Genomic DNA, 22,385 nt, shown 5'->3' on the forward strand with positions numbered 1-22,385 from the left:
GTTAGCCTTTGTCCATCCAGCATCTACTAGTACAGTAGTTGATGATAATTCTTATTCTGTTGGCCTTTCATTGAGGTTATTATGTTTTTTTTGTAGGGAAATATCTCAACTCTTTCATTTCAAGAACATCTAGTGTAAATAAATCTGTCATTTTCATCCTTTGAGCTTTTCAGACAGTTGGAGGGTTGCATTTCATTGCCAGTAGCCTGGGTGTGAGACTCCCTCCTAGTCTCAGTGTTTTTGTCGGCAGGGTTAACACTTCCACACCTCCCCGTTGACTTGCCATTCCTCCGCATAACTGCTGCTTGGGCTTTTTCCAAAAGCAGTTATTGAGTAGCTTTAATACATAATTTAATGTGGAACAGAGGGTAAAAAACGTGGCTAAGGCAGAGTCAGGGAGAAATCCAGGGATAAGGCAGTCGCTGATGAGCACCTCATGGAATCTAGAGGAAGGTTAACCCTTTAGGATCATAATTTGCTGTACAACACTTCTCTAAATGCAGCCCCATGAAAACCAGTCCATTTAGGCTAAACCAAACACACCTTTCTAAGGGCTCGTCTTGGGGAATTTCTGCATATAGAGCAAAGGTGTTTTGGAGAGATGAGGACACTAGTCTATTACTTGGAGTGTTTTTCTTTTTTTTTTTTACCTGGTCCTAGGGATCCAAAGGGATGCACATTTTAGTTTTTGCCTTTAGCGCTACACCTGGTTCAAATCATCAAAGCTTGATGATGAGTTGATCATTTGAATTACCTCAAATGTGCACTGCCTTTGGGTCCCTAGGACCAGGATTAAGAAACACTGCTCTAACCCAGGGGTATTAAATCTCATTTTGAGCATTCGGTCTTCAACGAGGTCTGGAGGGCCGCACAGAAAATGTGTTATAATTTCACACTGTCAAAACTAGCAAAATAATCCAGTGTTTTTGGAATTGACGATGCTCCCTGACTGTCTAGCTTTCATTTCGGTGATTATTAGCGAGCTGGACACAGTCAAGAAACTGTACTGATCACACACACAGTCTGAGAATAGCCCCAGGCCTCACCCTGAGGTCATGCCACTGAACTGGGGAAGCAGATGGCCCAGGGCTATTTTAGGGCTTACAGGAGCAACTGTCCACTCTGTCGCCACTAGAATGCCTGGATCTTTCTTATTAGGCACCAAATGGAAGGAAACAGACTAAAACAGGGAGGGGACTACCTGAACGTGTCCAATAAGAAACTGTCATTTTAGTTTTCCGTTGCAAAACGCTTTGCTACGTTGTGCCCTAATGAATACGACCCTGGTTTAAGTAGGACTACCATGGACCAAGGCTATTGAATAGGCAAAATGGAGGCATCACGTCGCTTTCCCGTGCAGCTAGAGGGCTGGATATATTCAGTGTTGGCTGTGTGACCTAACACTCAAGTAATGCTGTCAACATTGAGTGTGGCTCATGTCTATGTCTCGCCACAATTCAAACAAAAGAAAACCACACATTTTATTCTAGAGTATGAGTCAGGGATGTGATCATACCAAGTTGTTATCTTCCATTACTTTTACAGTAACAGTTTCTGAGAAAGAATGGGCCTATTTCCTCTGGGGACTGACTTTTGACAAATCCTTTTTGACAAATGACACAACATGCTCACTCGGGCATGTCACAATACAGTGATGCTGGCACACACAATAAGATTTCTTCACTCAAGATGGCCACACTGTACTCTCATTCAGTTGGAAATGGCAGTAGGAGAGAGCGAGGTTGACAATCAACTGTGTGTGTGTGTGTGTGTGTGAGAGAGATTTGGAAGAAGAAAAATATTGGGTGTTTTTATCAATGTCAATCAAACAAGATATAGCAATCACATGATTTGCACAGCAACATAACATCAGCAAGAAGGGGGGATAGATACGTGTGCGCGCAATATTGCCATATAAGCCCCTCTGTTCTCGTGCTGGATTATGAATCGTTGAGAACCTTGAGGAAATTCACATCTGCTCTCATCTGTTGGACGCGGTGGCTGCACTGGCTTCTATCCCCTCCCCCTCTCTCGTTTTCATCAAAATCTCACTACTAGTTTCACTGCTGTTTCCAGCTTAGGAGGAGGACTATGTTGTATTCATTAAGCAGATTGAAGCTAAGGGCGGCAGGTAGCCTAGCGTTTAAGAGCGTTGGGCCAGTAACCAAAACGGAAGAATACAAACTGAAACAGAAAGGGACTATACCTGAACTTGTCCAATAAGAAACGCACATTTTAGTCATTTAGCAGAAGCTCTTATCCAGAGCAACTTACAGGAGCAATTAGGGTTAAGTGCCTTACATTTTTCACCTAGTCGGCTCAGGGATTTGAACCAGCAACCTTTTGGTTACTTGCCCAACGCTCTTAAACGCTAGGCTACCTGCCACCCTTAGATTAATTCTGCCCTAATGAATACGACCCTGGTCTAAACTGTTGAAATGCTTTTATCTGTCTGCTGCCACTTAGTTTTTAAACTTTTTTACACCTTGTCTTGTTTGGGCCATTCCGGCTTGCAACACAGCCGCCCCGTCTCTCACAAGTTTCTCTATGGAGTGCATTCGGAAAGTATTCAGACCCCTTGAATTGTTCCACATTTTATTACGTTACAGCCTTATTCTAAAGTGGATTAAATTGTTTTTTTCCCCCCCTCATCAATCTACACATAATACCCCATAATGACAATACAAAAATAGGTTTTTAGAAATGTTTGCAAATTTATTAGAAATAAAAAACGGAAATATTACATTTACATAAGTATTCAGAACCTTTACTCAGTACTTTGTTGAAGCACCTTTGGCAGTGATTACAGCCTCGAGTCTTCTTGGGTATGACGCTACAAGCTTGGCACACCTGTATTTGGGGAGTTTCTCCCCTTCTTCTCTGCAGATCCTCTCAATCTCTGTCAGGTTGGATGGGGAGCGTTGCTGCACAGCTATTTTTAGATGTTAGATCGGGTTCAAATCCAGGCTCTGGCTGGGCCACTCAAGGCCATTCAGAGACTTGTCCCGAAGCCTCTCCTGCATTGTATGGCTGTGTGCTTAAGGTTGTTGTCCTTCGCCCCAGTCTGAGGTCCTGAGCGCTCTGGAGCAGGTTTTCATCAAGGATCTCTCTGTACATTGTTCGTTCATCTTTCCCTCGATCCTGACTTGTCTCCTAGTCCCTGCCACTGAAAGACATCCCCACAGCATGATGCTGCCACCACCATGCTTCACCGTAGGGATGGTGCCAGGTTTCCTCCAGACGTGACGCTTGGCATTCAGGCCAAACAGTTAAATCTTGGTTTCATCAAACGAGAGAATCATGTCTGGCCACTCTACCATAAAGGCCTGAATGGTGGAGTGCTACAGAGGAACTCTGGAGCTCTTTAAGAGTGACCATCGGGTTCTTGGTCATCTCCTTGACCAAGGCTCTTCTCCCCCGATAGTTCAGTTTGGCCTGGCGGCCAGCTCTAGGAAAAGTATTGGTGGTTCCAAACTTCTTCCATTTAAGAATGATGGAGGCCACTGTGTTCTTGGGGACCTTCAATGCAGCATAATTGTTTTGGTACCCTTCCCCAGATCTGTGCCTCAACACAATCCTGTCTCGGAGCTCTACGGGCAATTCCTTCGACGTCATGGCTTGGTTTTTGCTCTGACATGCACTGTAAACTGTGGGACCTTATATAGACAGGTGTGTGCCTTTCCAAATCATGTCCAATCAATTGAATTGACCACAGATGGACTCAAATCAAATTGTAGAAACATCTCAAGGATGATCAATGGAAACAGGATGCACCTGAGCTCAATTTCGAGTCTCATAGCAAAGGGTCTGAATACTTATGTAAATAAGGTATTTCTGCTTTTATTTGTAATACATTTGCAAAAATGTATTAAAACCTGTTTTCGCTTTGTCATTATGGGGTACTGTGTGTAGATTTGATAAATTATTATTTTTAAATAAATGTTAGAATAAGGCTGTAACGTAGCAAAATGTGGAAAAAGTCAAGGGGTCTGAATACTTTCCGAATGCACTGTATATAGACGTACACGCGGTAAAACAAGATGTCTGCCCCTGACATTCACCCATACTGGATAGGCTAAGTGCAGATTTTGAGCACTGTGATGAAACTTGTTGCCCTGTTGGAGCCAACACGTTAGTTGCACGTTTTCTGTTGGGTAATTGATGTAGAAATATCTGCCATTTAAAGGCATGGATGACTTGCTGGACCATCTTTTCATTACGTGAACTCCTGAACCCTGTTTCTCGTTTGTCCATGGTAGTATTTTGCTGCCCATATGTTTGAAAACCAGCCAGTAGTTTAGTGTTGTAGAAAGGAAGGACTGGGGAATTGAAAGTCTGTCACTGTGTGGTTGTTACTCAAAGATAGATGCTAATTTGTCTTTGCATACAGTGAATCATAACTCAACTGTTAACTAGGAAACAGTCTGCTAGAGTGATTCCCCACGAAACCAGGACAAAACAATACCATTCTTTTGGGGATATTCACAATATTTTATCTATAGAATGGTCTTTTGAAGGAAGGATTGGTGACATATATTTCACATTTGTATCTAAAAGCATAATTGAGAAATAATTAATTAGTTGGAATATTTATGACATTTGGGCCTTACCCAGGCCTCTAAATCTCCAAAAATGCAGTATGTATTTGTGTGTATGAAAGAGATCGAGCCAGGAGAGAGAGGTACTTTTGACAGTACTACAGTCTGTACCAGGAAGTCCTTTCACTGGTTGGTGTGGAGGTGGAGGATGCCTGGGCATGTCCACAACACACTGACAGCCAGGCCTTGTGACGCTTTCCCATTGTCGCCAGAGCAGAATGCATGCTCTGTCAAATTCTTTGCATTGGAGTGTCCATTGTTTGTGTGTGAGCTGCGACGCATGAGAGCGAGAGAACTGAATGACTGTTTTCCATAGCCTAACCTGCATCTATTTGCTGTTTATCACACACGTTTGCCCTGGTTTGGTTTCTCAATGATACTTATTTATTTTCTGTGGGTGTCTTTTACCAGGTTATGACGACAGTATAAAATATGCGTAACATATTATATGCCACATCTTGTCCTCTCAGAACATTCACATAAAAGTTATATGTTTCATGTTAGCATTTCCATGTTTTGTGTTGTTGGTATGGAGCGTGATGAGTGTTGTGTTTGCAGGTTATAACCTGTCATCTCTTGTTTTTCTACAGGACGCATGGGTCTGAACTTTCACCACCCCGGAGCAGATCACATTATGCCGTTGAACAGTGAGTAGTGTTTCAGAACATACAATAGGCTATTTCCCTTTAAATCCCTCTATGTTACAATGTTATTATGGATGTATGTATTTGTGCTTTAATTGTGGCATTCGGTTTGACACGCAGAGTGGTGCCATTGTGTTGCTTCTCTGTTGTACGGAAACTAACAATACAAACCTATTCAGAAGTAGTGTCATCATGACACACCTATGCAGGATGCCTCAGGATATGCCCTAGGGTTGGGGCAGCGATCGCCACAGGGCCCATACACAGTAGGGCACAGATGCCCACTCATGCTAATCCCACCTCGCACCCCAAGTGTTACCCCCTGACACCATAAACCCAGCATGGACCTATCTCTCAGCGCAGAGCAGGGGGGAACCACAGTCAACGACCCCTGAATACCGGTTCTAAAAATAGCCGACCTGTAACACTAGATTACCCCCCCCCACCCCTTTTCCGTGTCTGGGAGATAATTATTTTTCATAATTCATAAGTGTCACTTTTTCTCCCTCAGTCCAGTTTTTTTCTTTCTTTTCCCTCAGAGTTACAGACAGTGAGTTGGCAAAAGGCTCTTCCTTTCAGCGTTGTCAAAACTTCTGTGAGAGGAAAGCGGATTGGGGTGTCCATGGTGACTGGTGGAGCTCGGCTCAAGACATCTGGGAGTGTTAGTCGAGCCCTGGGTCATGATCATTAGGCACCAAATGAGAGAGGACTGACTAAAACAGGGAGGGACTACCTGGACTTGTCCAATAAGAAATGCTAATTTTGTTTTCCATTGCAAAAGGTTTTTAAACGTTTTCTGTTGCGTAACCTTATGAACACGACCTTGGTTTCTCCTCACTCGCCTGGTTGGGGATGCCAGCAGGGGAAGCAGTGAGAAAAGAGAGGAAATGAGGATGAATGGAAAAGGAGAAGATATCCAAGAAGGCTTATAGTAACTTGTTTTACTGCTGTCACAGCTTGACAACACTGCTGTCTGTTTTCTCTTTAACTAGTTATTTTCATCATCAGTCCTTTGGGAAACACATTTCAAATAGATGTTAAACTGCTGTTCTAGAGGGTTTAACTTAAGCACAGATCTCAGATCTGCACGGAGCTCTGGCATCTGTCAGAATTTACCCTCGCAGCTGTAGTCTCCAATGTCAGCACTGCTTTAGATGTGAGGAAAGCTGGTTAACGTTAGTCTACTCTTCATCTCTCCATTGTCTCAGCTGTATGAAGCCTTGAGTCTTTCCACTGATTTTGTGGCTAAGATGGAGGATGAACCGTAAGGCCAACAACATGGATTTATGGTTGAAGATGAACTGATATCTTAGTAGAAGTGTAAGGGCCTAGCAGATATTTTTCAGAACCGCTCCTCTCCGTACAACAATGCTTTGAATCTGTGCCGACATAACAGACATAACGCTCCTCATGCCCAGAAGATCTTCCCGTCATCCCTTCAAAAATCTCCTCTCTGACACTCACATTTCTGAGTCTCTGCTTACTCCTGTTCCTGCCCTCACTCTCATCCTCCTTGTCTTATTCTCCCCCACCAGAGTGACTGACAGTTTCCCAACAGCACTTACTAGTCTACACTAGATCAGCGGGTTCCACCCGTCCACCGTTTTCCCCTTGTTGCTAGGCGCCTTTGTCTCTCCTAAGGCCCTGACAGTGGGAGAATAAAATGGAGAACATTGGTCTGAACAACGGTGCTCTGTGGTGAGAAGAGCCAGAGAGTTTTAATGAAAAGCCAGTAAGCGAAGAGGCCTGGATACAATGTCTCTGTCAAGAGCAAGGGGGGGGGGGGAGGGAGGGAGGGGGGTCGCAAAAGGGCACCAGCACAATGGAGGCCCCATATTGGTTTTTAGGAGAAGACTGTTTTCTCTCTCTGTGACACTTGACTGTGAGAAGGTCTGTTTAGGGATGTATTACCAGAAGCCCCTCTGCACTGTCTACTGGCATTAATGTTATAGACTGTTTGTCTCTTGTTTGCCTTTTTCTCAGCCACAGCAAGGCTCCTATTCAGGCATATTGGGTGCATTCAAGGAAGGTTTTTGAAATTTCACGTGTGAAAACGCACACACACCAAACAATACATTTGTTGTGGTCTTTCATGTAAGTCCTTTGCTACTGTGTTTCCTAAGCGCTAGCTAACACTTCAAAGGTTTGTTCCGAAAGCCCACGAATACCGTAACTAATGTGATGGAGAGAAAAGTCACAAAGGCTTATCTCTGTCTGCTGTACCTTTTTTGGCCTGTTCACTAAATTGAAATCTGCCAGCCAACCCTATCACATAGTAGGGCAGTCCTCCTCTCACAGTTTTCCTGTCCGGACCCTGAGACTCAGGCTTCCATGGCTCCATCCACAGGGCAGCTGTGAGTGGACATTTCTCACTGGATAAAGACTCTGTTTCACTAGTTCATGATTTAATGACATCTGTCTATGCGTGTCGCTATATCAGCCACATTCATGAATATTGACGCTGGGCAGAAATTAGAGTAAACGTGAGCTAGGTAGTAGTCCCTGTTTATTGCCTGAGATGATAATCTGGATAATAGGGTTTAGTCATTGCTCTGTTATTGCAGGTGAATATTTTGGAGTAGTAAGGCATATTATATCTCATTCTCCTCTGCCCGGCTAGGGCAGGTGCAGCAGGTTTCCTGTGGGCTACTGCCAGCTAACCCATAATGAAGCCTTGTCTCCCTCCATCGCTGATGATTAGGTGTGGCCGTCTGTGTCTGTGGTTTCGCTGTTGCCTTGGTGATGTTCTGCCTGGTTGTCTTCCCACGAAACCCATGTCTCTGTCCCTCTCCTTTCCATACCCCTCTCTCTCCCTCTCTCTCCCTCCCTCCTTCTCCCACTGTTCACAAGCAGCCAGGAGCTATGGCCGCAGAAGAGGTAACTTGTGGAATTTTACTGTGTTTCTGCTTGCCAAAATGAATGGGATGCATGAGCACAAATGCTTGTGTCTCTCCGTACGGGTGTTTCTCTTTCCAGGGCTGAGGGTTCTAGTGTGATGTCACATGATCTGCCTTCGTCTGTGCTGTGATTGGATGAAATCATGTTAATTTACGCACCTTTTTGTTTTGACGTCATTGCATTTAATTCAAGTCGGGGAGAGGCGGATGATCAAATGACAGTATTCAGACACCTTGACTTTTTGTTACGTTACAGCCTTATTCTAAAATGGATTAAGGAAATAAAAATGACAGAGCAAAAACAGGTTTTTATAAACCTTTGCACAAAAAATTAATAATAATAATGTATATAACATTTACATATGTATTCAGACCCTTTACTCAGTACTTTGATGAAGCACCTTTGGCAGAGATTACAGCCTCTCTGTCAGGTTGGATGGGGAACGTCACTGCACAGCTGATTTCAGGTCTCTCCAGAGATGTTTGATCGGATTCAAGTCCGGGCTCTTGCTGGGCCACTCAAGGACATTCAGAGACTTGTCCCGAAGCCACTCCTGCGTTGTCTTGGCTGTGTGCTTAGGGTTGTTGTCCTGTTGGAAAGTGAACCTTTGCCCCAGTCTGAGGTCCTGAGTGCTCTGGAGCATGTTTTCATCAAAGATCTCTCTGTACTTTGCTCCGTTCATCTTTCCCTCGATCCTGACTAGTCTCCCAGTCCCTGCCACTGAAAACATCCCCGCAGCATGATGCTGCCACCACCATGCTTCACCGCAGGGATGGTGCCAGGTTTCCTCCAGACGTGACGCTTGGCATTCAGGCCAAAGAGTTCAATCTATGTTTCATCAGACCAGAGAATCATGTTTCTCATAGTCTGAGAGTTTTTAGGTGCCTTTTGTCAAACTCAAAGCGGGCTCAAAAGGCCTGATTGGGGGAGTGCTGCAGAAATGGTTGTCCTTCTGAAAGGTTCTCCCATCTCCACAGAGGAACTCTGGAGCTCTTTAAGAGTGACCATCGGGTTCTTGGTCACCTCCCTGACCAAGACCCTTCTCCCCCGATTTCTCAGTTTGGCCTGGCGGCCATCTCTAGGAAGAGTCTTGGTGGTTCCAAACTTCTTCCATTTAAGAATGATGGAGGCCACTGTGTTCTTGGGGACCTTCAATGCTGCAGACATTTTTAGGTACCCTTCCCCTGATCTGTGCCTCGACACAATCCTGTCTCAGAGCTCTTCGGACAATTCCTTCGACCTCATGGCTTGGTTTTTGCTCTGACATGCACTGTCAACTGTGGGACCTTATATAGACAGGTGTGTGCCTTGCCAAATCATGTCCAATCAGTTGAATTTACCACAGGTGGACTCCAAGTTGTAGAAATATCTCAAGGATGATCAATGGAAACAGGATACACCTGAGCTCAATTTCGAGTCTCATAGCAAAGGTTCTGAATACTTATGTAAATAAGTTATTTCAGTTTTTTATTTTTCTACATTTGTAGAAATTGGTCTGAATACTTTCCGAATGCACTGCACTTCCGAATTTTGTATCCAAAATAAATGTTTTTTACAAGGTATCATAAAAACATTGAGGAAGTACACTGACTCAGAAACTATTTATGTCCTGAATAGAAAGAATGGGAGTTGCGGACATGCTCTTCTCTGATTTGGAGTGTTCAACTAATTCATATTTCCTCACTGAGGAAAGCCCTGGTAACATTTGCAACTTTGTTAAAATGTTGTTGCAGTGCTTGCATTTGTTGCATCTAAGAATTATAGGACTTTTTAAGTCTGACTGTTGGCAGTACATTATTCCACATGTAGACAGCGCTTATGACTCAGCGATCAACAGATCGGACGGTTATTATCTTTAAGTCAGCCGTCCTGTATTTTTCTATAGCTGTGTGCCTGTTAGCATGGTAAGTAAAAATACATGTACAGTAGCCTACGCCTAAAAGAGGCCTCTGACATCGTCTACCTCCAGATCTTAGATACATGCAGCTCCATTCAGTCAGTACACAGTCCTCTTTGCCCTCACCTGTAAGAGGTCATCTACTGCTGTGGCAAATGGTCAGCCGTCTTGCCCTCTATCCCTCCTGCACCCTCCACCCCTTGTTCCTATCGCCTGCAGGAACAAGGGTCTATCTGGTGGAAGAAGGCTATGAAGGACTTAGGGGGTTTTCTGGATCAAAATGGGGCTTAGGTGGTGGGCATGGCGGGGCGCCGGCCAAAAGTTTTAGAGGCCCTCCTGTTGGCCACATTGACAAAATGTTGCATCTTTAAAGATAATTTCCTGCAATTCTACAAATTTTGCCATGAGGCTGAGAATGTTTTTTTGCAGTTTTATAGCCAATTTCCTGCAATTATACACATTTTGCTATGGCTTATGCTATCTGAGTGACTCAAACATTATAACAAAATCAATGGGTGCCCCATGCCATGACAAAAATATTCCTGAATGCGTAATTTTGGGAATTGTAGTGTCTCTGACTCTGTTTTTGGTGATTGTTAGTTCTCAGAGGATTTTATAAAAAAATATATAGGTCAATTATATTTTTTACATACTCTTTATCTGGTTTAGTTGTTTAAGATTACACTGAAAACGTTTTTTTCGATCCCAAAGATTATTTTCAAAAACATAAATATATATATATATTTTTTTTTACTGTTTGAACATAGGCAACCCGAAAAAACACAGGTGGCTCGTCCGAGGAGGGCAGGCAGGCCCACAATGTTTGAAGAAAGAGAGTTCATGAAGCAGCATGATTGTGATTTGACCTTCCTCTGTAAGGAGACTGCTATTGTTACCAGTTATAATAACACCATCTCCTCTCTCTCTCTCTCTCTCTCTCTCTCTCTCTCTCTCTCTCTCTCTCTCTCTCTCTCTCTCTCTCTCTCTCTCTCTCTCTCTCTCTCTCTCTCTCTCTCTCTCTTTCATATCCTCCCTGTCTTCACCTCTTCTGTTTTGTACCCTTCTCTTCTCCCTGTTATCCTTGCTTGTCATCTCTCTTTCCCTCTCAATCCCCCCCTATCTCTTTCTCTCTCTCTCGCTCCCCTCTCTCTCTTTCCAGGTCGCTCTTCACTCTTTCCCTTTGAGGACGGTTTCCTGGACGACGGGCACAGTGACCCCTCTCTGACTGCGGGGTTGAACTCGCCCACCCGCTGTCAGAACGAAGAGCGGATGGAGCGCTACTCCAGGAAGGTGTTTGTTGGAGGCCTGCCCCCTGACATAGATGAAGGTACAGACGGATGGCAGTGGCACTAGCCTGTGTCCCAAATCTGTTTGTGTCGTCTTGCCATCTCCTATGGTCATTGTCAGTGTTTGCCGTGGCAATGACCATAGAAATTGGCAAGACAGCACAAACAGGTCTTGGACCAGGTTAGCACCTTATTGTACAATCACTATATTTCCTCATAGAATGTCCATCAGCTTCATAGCACATGATTAATAAGCTTAGATGTTTTGTACTGGCTAGGATAGTAAGGGTGGGGGGGGGTTATAAGCCAGATGTGGGTCTACAGATGTATTTTGGTGGTCTGCTGGTTCAGTGGGCTAAATGGGCAGCATGTAGCCTAGCGGTTAAGAGCGCTGGACCAGTAATCGAAAAGTCACTAGTGCGAATCCCCAAACCGGCAAGGTGGAAAAATCTGCCGTTCTGCGCTTGAGCAAGGAAATTAACCCCTAAGAACAACTGCTCCCTGGACGCCGATGATGTGGATTGTCGATTAAGGCAGCACCTCTCTGATTCGGAGGGTTAAATACGGACGACACATTTCAGTTAAATTAATTCAGTTGTGCAACTGACTAGGTATCCCCATTTCCCTTCCCTTCTGTAAGTCTGTATGCTGTCTATAAGTCACGGAGCTGGTTCTCTGGGCCTGTGGACTGACTGGTTATGCTCTGTGGGTTTGTGGCAATGAGCTGGCAGTCAGTCTGGTATCAGATGTGATAGTGTGTTATCTCACGGAGTGTGAAGAGGGCCTGAGGGCATAGCAGGATCTGGAATGGTGACACTGCTCAATGTGGCTCAGACGTGCACATGAATTTGGAAGACAAGCATTTTGGTATTGTTGATGGCATACAGTGAGGGTAGACAACATTTTTGATGGCCTGCTTGACATGCAATTGCACATCATGTGGACAAATATACTCAACAAAAATATAAGCGCAACATGCAACAATTTCAAAGATTTTACAGAGTTACAGTTCATATGAGCAAATCAGTCCATTTAAATAAATTAAATAGGCCCTAATCTATGGATTTCACGTGACTGGGAATACAGATATGCGTCTTGGTCACAGAAACTTTAAAATAAATGGGCCTCACAATGGACCTTAGGATCTCGTCACGGTATTTCTGTGCATTTAAATTACATCGAAAAAATGCAATTGTGTTTGTTGTCCGTAGCTTATGCCTGCCCATACCATAACCCCACCATGGGGCACTCTGTTCACAATGTTGACATCAGCAAACCGCTCGTCCACACAACGCCATAGACGTGGTCTGCAGTTGTGAAGCCAGTTGGACGTACTGCCAAATTCTCTAAAACAACGTTGGAGGTGGCTTATGGTAGAGAAATGTCTATTCAATTCTCTGCCAACAACTCTGGTGGATGTTCCTGCAGTCAGCATGCCAATTGCACCCTCCCTCAACACTTGAGACATCTGTGGCATTGTGTTGTGTGACAAAACTGCACATTTTAATGGCCTTTTATTGTCCCCAGCACAAGGTGCATCTGTGTAATGATCATGCTGTTTAATCAACTTCTTGATGTGCCACACCTGTCAGGTGGATGGATTATCTTGGCAAAGGATAAATGCTCACTAACATGGATGTAAACAAATTTGTGCACAAAATATGAGAGAAATAAGCTTTTTGTGTGTATGGAACATTTCTGGGATCTTTTATTTCAGCTCATGAAACATGGGACCAAGACTTTACATGTAGCGTTTATATTTTTGCAAATTGCTCCATGACCATGGTAACATGTTTTTTTTTCTGTAGATGAGATCACCAACAGCTTCCGTCGCTATGGACACCTGGTGGTGGATTGGCCCCACAAAGCCGAGAGCAAGTCCTACTTTCCACCTAAAGGTAAGAACAGTTTGTTCACACCAGTCTGTAAAATAGCCTTTTTCATTGAATAAATATAGGAATGTTTGTGGGACACCAACTCCTGTCATTGGTTAATGTCATTGGTTAATCCTATCAACAATTCCTTTACCAGTCCAATTTAAGACCTCAGTCCACAGTAACAGATGTTATTGTTCAGTCATTGTCTCAGAGAGATCATGCTGCGCTTCTAAGGCATAGGTTGTGTGTGAAGGGTTACATTACCCAGAATTCAAGGGTCACCTAGGTCTCGAGTTGAGGCGTCTATTTATTTATATGGCCCCCTACTGCTATTTCAGGGATAGAAAAACACCACAGGCTCCTGAAGGGCCCAGAGCACTCAGACGAGAGGAGAGTTGTTTTTCTGTCAATACCTGGAGAGTGCAAAGGCTTTCTCCTGGCCCCCGGCCCTCTTGTGTTTCATTTGGACAGGTGACCATAGCGGAGATGGCCCTTCCTTCCAGGCCCCTCTTGCCTGTATCATGTCACTCCGCTGGCCCACCACACACACTTACACACACACACACACACACACACTTCAATGCGTCATTAGGGAAACTATTAAAGCAGAGGGTTGGAAATAGCTGACATTCCTCAGGCATATGGTAACACGCTGCATTTGGGGAAGCTGTGAAAATTGCCAGTTTCTTCCCTTTCCTTAGTTTTTGGGGGGTGGTACACTTTATTTTCAATAGGCCTCGGCTCAGGGCTCTCTAGTATTCCAAAGCTCAGGAGGGGAAAATACAGCATCCTTTTAGGGGAATGAGTTCAGGCTTGAGAGTCGGAGAATTCCTTGTAAGGAAGGGAGGGAGGGAAGACTTGGTAAGCCACAAGGAAACCACCACGGCTTGTTGTAATTTCCCACGTTTGTTGGTGTTGTAATGTAGTGTTGGGCCACCTAGGTTTTTAATAGGGGCCCTTCTTCCTTTTAAAACATGGATGCCATGTGAGAGCGTCTGAAATCCCTTGTTTACACTGTCTTCGTGAACTCGGCACGTTAGCGATACTGAGTGAAAGAGCTTGGACAGTCGCCCTAATGGCCAAGTTCTTAGCTGAAGGTTTGTGTGAGTGCACATCCTTTCGACTGTGTGTATGTGCCTTCACATGTATTTCTTTGTGTGTGTATGTGTCTGCGCATGTGTGTGTATCCTATCCTATCACAGGCTGTAAGGGGTGTTTCTAAGATGTAGGATTCCCATCAAGCAGTCATCAATCTCTCCCCATATTAAAAATGGTTCCAAGCTGACCTAATGGAAGTTGGTAGTCACTTCTTTCCATCCTGTGTCGCATTAAAATGAGCAGTTATGTGTCTCTGTACAATTATGGAATCATTTTTGGTTTGGGAGATTAGGATGAATCATGTTGTGGCTGGGCAGGGTCCATCTAGGGTCTGAACTGGGATCAGTTGCAAGCCTGGGGCCAGACAGGCAGTTATCCCTGATGGACAGGCCTGAGGTCAGTTCAAAGGCCACTGCACTGTTCCTAAACTTCCTAGTACCTTTGTCCCATTCTCTCATCCTGCCTGTCTGTTTGTCTGTCTGCCTGCTGGATGATGTCACCGACCAATGAGATCACCGTGACGGTGGTGCTGCTCACACCTGCTCAATGAGCCCTGGCCTGTAGTCCCAGGCATCACCGTTGGAGATGAGCTCCAAACGCTGCTGAAGCTATTTCTGTCCGCTCCGCATGGAGGTAGAGAGGAACGAGGGGGCTCGTTTGGGGTTTAGAGTGGCTGCTTTTAGGATAATGTGTCCGCGTCAGAGTCTGGATGCTGGGAGCTTATCCACGTTGTAGTTGGACGAGGCGGGCATAGGCTGGCATAGGCTGGCATAACAGGACAGGGCACCCCCTCTGGCTAGGAGGGCAGACAGACAGTCAGGCCACTCTGTAATGATGCCACTGAAGCTCCATTTGCAGTACCCTCACCTCTAGGGTGGGTTTAGCTCTCTACTCATGGTACAGAGAAGATGTGTGGGGGATGGTCGAGGATGCATTGAGTCATTTCTCACAAATTGAGACGATTTAGTGAAGCTTCATTTCACCTTCTCTGGTCTCGGCTGCCTGTGCTCTCGTCACACTCCCATGCCTATTTGTTTTAGGAAAGCAGATATTTGTGTCGCTCTCTCCCTCTCCCTCCTCTCTCTCCTCTCTCAACATGTAAGATGCTGTCAGCGGGGCATTTATTTACTTTCAGTGACACGAGTTACAGCTCCCCGTGGGTTTGTCTGCTCTCTCTCCACCCATCTTCTCCTCCATATCTCTCCTCCTCCCTCTTTCTCTCGATAGATTAGATAGGCCTACTTTCAGGGCAGCTTGGCTGTGTGTCTCATGTCTGCTCTCTCTCTTCTCTTCCTCTCTTCTTCACCCCTCTTCTCCTCCATCTCCTCCCCCCTTCCTTCCTCCTTTCTGTTATGAGGATATATAATGTCAGCAGGGCAGGTCGTTTGTATGTTTCAGTCATGATCAGTTGAGACAGCTTCCAGACTGGAAAGAGCTGATTTCTATGTTAGGATTGTGCTAATGAGCTGCAAGGGAGCTTTGCCAGAGTCTGCTCTCCATCCTTCACAGATAGTACTCACTGATTTATTGTCTACTAGTCCTGGGTCTGTATCCATAAAGGGTCTCGGAGTAGGTGCTGCTCTAGGATCAGTTTTGCCTTTCAGAGCATAATGAATAAGACAGCGGGGACCTGATCCTAGATCAGAACTCTTAGTCTAAAATGCTCTCTTAGGGCTGAAAATCTGGAAAGACACACTAGTTCCTGAATCAGGAAACATTAGCCTTGATGAGGATGTCACCTTATTAAATCAACAGACACAAACTTTAACCGTACTTTGAAACGAGTCTCAAAGCAAGTCTCATCGTTTAAACTTTGATTGTAGGAAACTGACTGTCAAAAAATGACGACTGTATTTTATGAGGTAATGTTGATGGTGGCTATTGATTTGTGAAGTAAGTTTTAGGCTGTAGTTGACTTAGAGAGCCACGGCGGATGCCCTGTGCTCCCAAGAGGAGTTAGCCAATTAAGTAAATGTTTGTTGGGAAAATTGGTCATAGTTTGTACAGCAGAGTTTTGGAACTTTTTGAGTCAAGGTGTGAAATTACAGTGGCTTGTTTGTGAGGTCATATGTTGGTGAGTGCCTGGTGAGACGGTGTTGGCCGTCGGCGAGGGAAAGAGTCGGGCGGTCCTGGTCGTGTGTCATTTTGTTGGCCGTAGGACCGTGAGGTAACCGGACCTGTCGTGTATCTGTAAACATAATTCTTTACTGCCCAAAACTGTCTGGCTGTATGTTTACCTTTCCTCCCTTGGCGCAGTCGGAAGCTCAGCAGTAAATCTCTATAAATCTCAGGCACGAGCCACTGCTGATCTGTGCTCTCCTCTTCTCCTCTGGTTTACTAAGCCTCTGCACTGCGGCTTGCCTGCCTGTCTGGCACGAATTTCCCTTCCCCTGAAGTGTGCACTTGCATACTTTCTCCCATGGATTTATTAAAGGGCAAGTTGGCTTGTTTTTAACCAAATCTGTATTTTGGATGTAAATGGCATGTTATAGAAGTGTCCGGACAGTTAGCGATTTCACTTGGTTTTAAGAAACTTACCCCACCAGATATAGGCTTCCTCATGCTCGTTCTGCAGTTGCAGGGGCACAGATAAAACATGAACAAAGGTTTCAAAAAGTCCCAAATAAATAATTTTAAACTCTCTCAGTATACTGATGCAGGTCTTTAGGTGTTGTACACATGAAATTGTGTCATTCCTAACTTTATCCGCAACGTTATATTCCATTTTGTTGGACTCGAGCTATACTTTTCCATGTGTGCAGAACGAGCATGAAGAAGTCTATCGATGGTGGGGTAAGTTTCTAAAAACCAAGTGAAAATGCAAAAAAAAGTGTCTGGACACTTTAAATCCAAAATACAGATTTGGTTGAAAAAAGGTGAATTTGTCTATTAACAATGGTGGAACCTCCCTCCCGCTAATGTTTACACCAATCCAATGCTTTTAAATCCACAACAGGGAATGTGTGACACACTTCTGGAGAATCGGGACGCAAACTGTCTTCCCTAGAAACTCTCAAACCCACCTCTAACTCTCAATGCCATCAAGGCCTGGGAAGATTGCATATGGACACAAATAAAACAGAAGGCTATACAAACCGAACTCCAACTAGCCCAATAACCTGACAGAGGTACTTAGGAATTCCCTGGATTACATATCAGCGATGGCACCCATCCTAATAGCGAAGTGTGTGTGCCTATTCCGCCTGTTAGATGTGATCTAACAGCTTTGGAGTTGCTGGAAGGTGACCGAAGTTAATCCTATACGGTGCTTTGAATCTGAGAAGGAAGGGAGCATTGTTTACTCACTGTGAGAGCCAAGAACTGCCTCCTTCATTTATTTCCTTCCCCACTGTCTCTTCCCCTCTTTCTCTCCTCCATACACACACCATTCACTTTCTCTGTCGCTCTCACGGTCTCTCTCGCTCTGTCTGTCTGTCTGTCTGTCTGTCTGTCTGTCTGTCTGTCTGTCAAAGTCATTTAGGGTGTTTCAGAAATTAATGTATCTCTCCTATTCCTCTCTTTCTCCCCCTACTCTCTTGCTCCGGGACGGAACACGCTGTTCCTTTCCTTGACTGCACCGCTGGCCATTTCTGAACACTGCAGTTCTCTCTCTCGCTCTCTCGCTCTCTCTCTCTCGCTCTCTCTCTCTCTCGCTCTCTCTCTCTCTCTCTCTGTGTCTCTCTCTCTGCGTGTCTCTCGCTCTCTCTCTCTCTCTCTCTCTCGCTCTCTGTCTGTCTGCCTGTGTGTGTCTCTCTCTCTCTCATTCTCTATTTATATCTCTCTCTATATATTTCTCTCTCTCTCTCTGTCTCTCTCTCTCTCTGCGTGTCTCTCTCTCTCTCTCTCTCTCTCTCTCTCTCTCTCTCTCTCTCTCTCTCTCTCTCTCTCTCTCTCTCTCTGCTCTCTCTCTCTCTCTCTCTGTGTCTCTCTCTCTGCGTGTCTCTCGCTCTCTCTCTCTCTCTCTCTCTCTCGCTCTCTGTCTGTCTGCCTGTGTGTGTCTCTCTCTCTCATTCTCTATTTATATCTCTCTCTATATATTTCTCTCTCTCTCTCTCTGTCTCTCTCTCTCTCTCTGCGTGTCTCTCTCTCTCTCTCTCTCTCTCTCTCTCTCTCTCTCTCTCTCTCTCTCTCTCTCTCTCTCTCTCTCTCTCTGCCTGTCTGTCTGCCTGTGTGTGTCTCTCTCTCTCTCTCTATTTCTATCTCTCTCTATATATTTCTCTCTCTCTCTCTCTGTCTCTCTCTCTCTCTCGTGTCTCTCTCTCTCTCTCTCTCTCTCTCTCTCTCTCTCTCTCTCTCTCTCTCTCTCTCTCTCTCTCTCTCTCTCTCTCTCTCTCTCTCTCTCTCTCTCTCTCTCTGCCTGTCTGTCTGCCTGTGTGTCTCTCTCTCTCTCTCTCTGCCTGTCTGTCTGCCTGTGTGTGTCTCTCTCTCTCTCTCTATTTCTATCTCTCTCTATATATTTCTCTGTCTGTGTGTCTCTCTCTCTCTCTCTCTCTCTGCCTGTCTGTCTGCCTGTGTGTGTCTCTCTCTCTCTCTCTGTCTGTCTGTCTGTCTGTCTTTGTCTGCCTGTCTGTCTGCCTGTGTGTGTGTCTCTCTCTCTATTTATATCTCTCTCTATATTTCTCTCTCTGTCTCTCTCTCTCTCTCTCTGTCTGTCTGCGTGTCTCTCTCGCTCTCTCTCTATTTCTATCTCTCTCTCTCTCTCTCTCTCTCTGTCTGTCTGTCTGTGTGTCTCTGTCCCTCTTTATGTAATGGCAGTCAAAAGGGGTTCTGTGAAAAGCCTATGTTTGGGTTTTCTATTCTGAGGGTATGAGGCACAACAGGCACACCTGCCTGTTTCCTTTGTCCGAATTGTCTTATGTTTTCCCCATGTTAGTCCCAGGAGGAGTCTGGTCGTAATTAACCAATAGTAGTGACACACAGATGGATTAGTCAGTTAGTAGTTGTATTATGCTGTCCTACAAAGGCAAAACGCAGTAAAGACGAATTTGGTAAAAAGTATTCTTTGATCTGTTGTAATGGCCAGGTATATTATCTGATTAATGTGGCATTTAGTTTCCTGACACAAGAACAAGCCAGCTGATCAAAATATATCATGGAGTATCAGAAATTGCTGTCTGTCTAGACAGAAAAATACTTTGAAGTCAGATTTTGCAAGTGAAATGTGGTTAATCGGTCAGGATGATGTGCTAAGTGAGGGTTAAGTGTGTAACCAGGCTGGACTACTGCCAGTCTGCCATTTGGACATTGAAAATACCCCATTCCACCTGGTGGTGTGTCTGTGTGTGCTTTGAAATATCCCGTTATGGTGAATCATATAATCAGCTTTTTCACACCATATTGACGCATCTTGTGATGCCTGAAGCTCCCTCTCCTGTGTTTTCAGTCCTCAGATATATTAAAAACAGCCTTCTACTGACAGCATTGACCTCTGGGGCCTCATGTTTTGCTTATGGCAAGTAGGGCTGGGAATTGCCAGGGACCTCACGATATTATCACGATACTTTGTTGCTGATGCAATATGTATTGCGATTCTCACGATTCTAAATGTATTGCCATTCGATACTGTGAATTATTGCGATTTGATGTTCTAAACATATTGCTCTGAAAATAGAGTCGCACACTATATGTAAACTCCCAGTAATTTATTGGGTTACCCTGAAGAAGGCACAGTGATACCGAAACGTTGGTGGTTTACCCAATAAATGACTGGGAGTTTATATATTGAGTGTGCGACTCACTTTATTTATTTTTATAGCTTACTGTTTATTCGCCGTTGGTCACCACCTCTACACAAAATAATGTTCTCTGGGTGTGCGCCAGCTCATGCTTTTTACCAAACATATTGCTCACCCTATGTCTAATGCAGAGGGACGAGAGAGCCACGAGACAATAAGTTTTGATCAGTCATGGAAAACGTAGTGGTGAAAAAGAAGAAGGAAACATATTGGAGTTTTGGTGCAGGAACAGCCAGCTAGGGCAAAAATAATATTGCAATATTGTCGATACGATATATTGTCAAAAATAATGTCCCGTAATGTAACTGTATAGATTTTTTCCCCCCCATCACTAATGGCGAGTGTGATGCACAGGGACTCATCTGTTGTGAAGCAGGGACGGGGAAGTGGGTACTGGCTTTGATGTGTGTGAGGCATCAGAGGCACTGAGTCCCCGTTGAAGGGCCTGGCTGTTCTGGAGAGGTGGGCAGTGGAGTGCTGGTTGTGACCTCACTGAAGGACCCTAGACACACACACTTCACTCTGGTGTGTGTAATGATGAGAGGATGTCTAGGCACTGCCGGGGCTCAGGGAGCAGCGCTAGAAGGCTGGGGAGTGGAAATGATTGGTGCAGTTATTTGTAGCTCTCATGGTGACATGTATGCATGAACTTGAACACGTATACTCTAATTAAGGGATGGACAACTGGCGGCCCCCCCTTTTGAAGGCCCTCGGATAAAACATATATATTTTTTTTTTACTCAGTCGGGGTCTCAACTTACTGTTGCATAGTAGAATACACAAGGTGACATTTCCAAATGTGGTTGTGCATCAGCAGATGTCATCACTCAATTAGCCCATGTCAGCATTTTTGATTTTTGATTGGTAAGTTAGTCTAGCGGCCAGCTATCTAAACGTAGTAATCATGGTCAAATTACCGGCCGGTAATGTTAGTCAGTCTCACTCAGATATCATATTAAAAACTGCAAACATTTCTCGCCACCCTACGGCATCTCATTTTCTTCTCCGCCTCAAGGCAAAATGTGTAGAATTGCATGAAATTAGTTATGAAAGTGCAGAATCTTCTCTCCACCCCATGGCAAAATGTGTGTAATTGCGGGGGGGGGGGATGCACATGTGGGTACGCAACTCCACAAGCAACTGCGACCCCTCATGATGAGTTCCACCCCATCAAAGTTGCCCATCCCTGCTCTAATTTGTGTAGCTATACACACACCCCCCTACATTTACACGTAGACTCTCTATCTCTCTCTCACACACACTTTCACAGTCCGTTGAATCTGCAGAGTCAGTGTGTTTTTCTTTACTCTTTTTCCCCTCCATCTGCAGCAGCAGTCCCTTTGAGGAATGTAAAACATGACAGTCTTCTGCACCATACTGTATGTCCTGTCTACGTGTTGGCCCGGCCTCCCTCCACCCTGCTGCCTGTTCTGCTGCTTCCCACGGCATGTTCCTGGTGCCTCCACGGTTCTGCTCAAATGACCACGGCCCCCTAATTTAGGATATGTCAAATCATGTGCATCGAAGATGGATATGTATGCTATATTTATGGCTCTGGTGGGTGCTAGCCTATTAGTAGTTGCCGCAAATGTCTTTTTTGGCGAGTGTACCCTATTCCACTGAATCGAATACCACTGTGATACCTTACATTTACATTTATTTTTTTGTACATTTTAGTCATTTAGCAGACGCTCTTATCCAGAGCGACTTACAGGAGCAATTAGGGTTAAGTACCTTGCTCAAGGGCACATCGACAGATTTTTTCACCTAGTCGGCTCGGGGATTAGAACCAGCGACCTTTCGGTTACTGGCACAACGCTCTTAACCACTAAGCTACCTACCGCAAATGTGTCATCATGTTCTTGTTTCGTTTACTTTTTATCATGATCTTTTGTTCACTCAGGTCACACAATATATATTATTTTCCTATCAATCGCTAATTCCTTTCTTTCTCTCGGTAGCTCACGCTCAATGTTTTATCTGTCTGTGTGTGTGTGTGTCTCTCTCTGCTGCAAAGCCAGACCTCATCATCCCACAGGAAGAAATCTCTCTGTTCCAAAATTGTTCCAAAAAGATTTGGATAGTATTAGGTTGATACATTTTGCATGGCATCCTATTTTAGTAGTGGAACAGAACAGACTTGCATTTTAGCTGTGTCAGCTTTCAGGCAGAAAGGCACTGGGTGTGCAGTGCTGTCTTCTGAAACCTTGATGAAGAGGATCAGACCTCAAGTAAATCGGCTGTAAGAGGAGATACTCTGAGAATATGAATAGACTCATGAAAAGAACAGGATGTCTTCACTTTCTTAGACTTACCTCTTTTGTCACTTTCCCTAAAAGTAATCTATGGGGC

The 22,385-nt window shown here is 44.6% G+C and overlaps 1 protein-coding gene across 6 annotated transcripts in view; it reads left to right on the top strand.

The window, feature by feature from the left end:
• LOC121553688 (cytoplasmic polyadenylation element-binding protein 3) overlaps positions 1–22,385 on the top strand; it is a 59,849-nt gene that overhangs the window by 32,572 nt on the left and 4,892 nt on the right. For 5 of the 6 annotated variants that reach the window (XM_041866997.2, XM_041866992.2, XM_041866994.2 and 2 more), the window contains 4 exons: positions 5,189–5,245; positions 8,096–8,119; positions 11,197–11,364; positions 13,132–13,221. In XM_041866997.2, the coding sequence (XP_041722931.2) occupies positions 5,189–5,245; positions 8,096–8,119; positions 11,197–11,364; positions 13,132–13,221 (339 nt within the window). The remainder of the gene's footprint in view (positions 1–5,188; positions 5,246–8,095; positions 8,120–11,196; positions 11,365–13,131; positions 13,222–22,385) is intronic. The other variant, XM_041866993.2, reaches the window with a different exon arrangement.

Source organism: Coregonus clupeaformis, chromosome 37, assembly GCF_020615455.1.
Source record: "Coregonus clupeaformis isolate EN_2021a chromosome 37, ASM2061545v1, whole genome shotgun sequence".
Taxonomy (NCBI): Eukaryota; Metazoa; Chordata; class Actinopteri; order Salmoniformes; family Salmonidae; genus Coregonus; species Coregonus clupeaformis.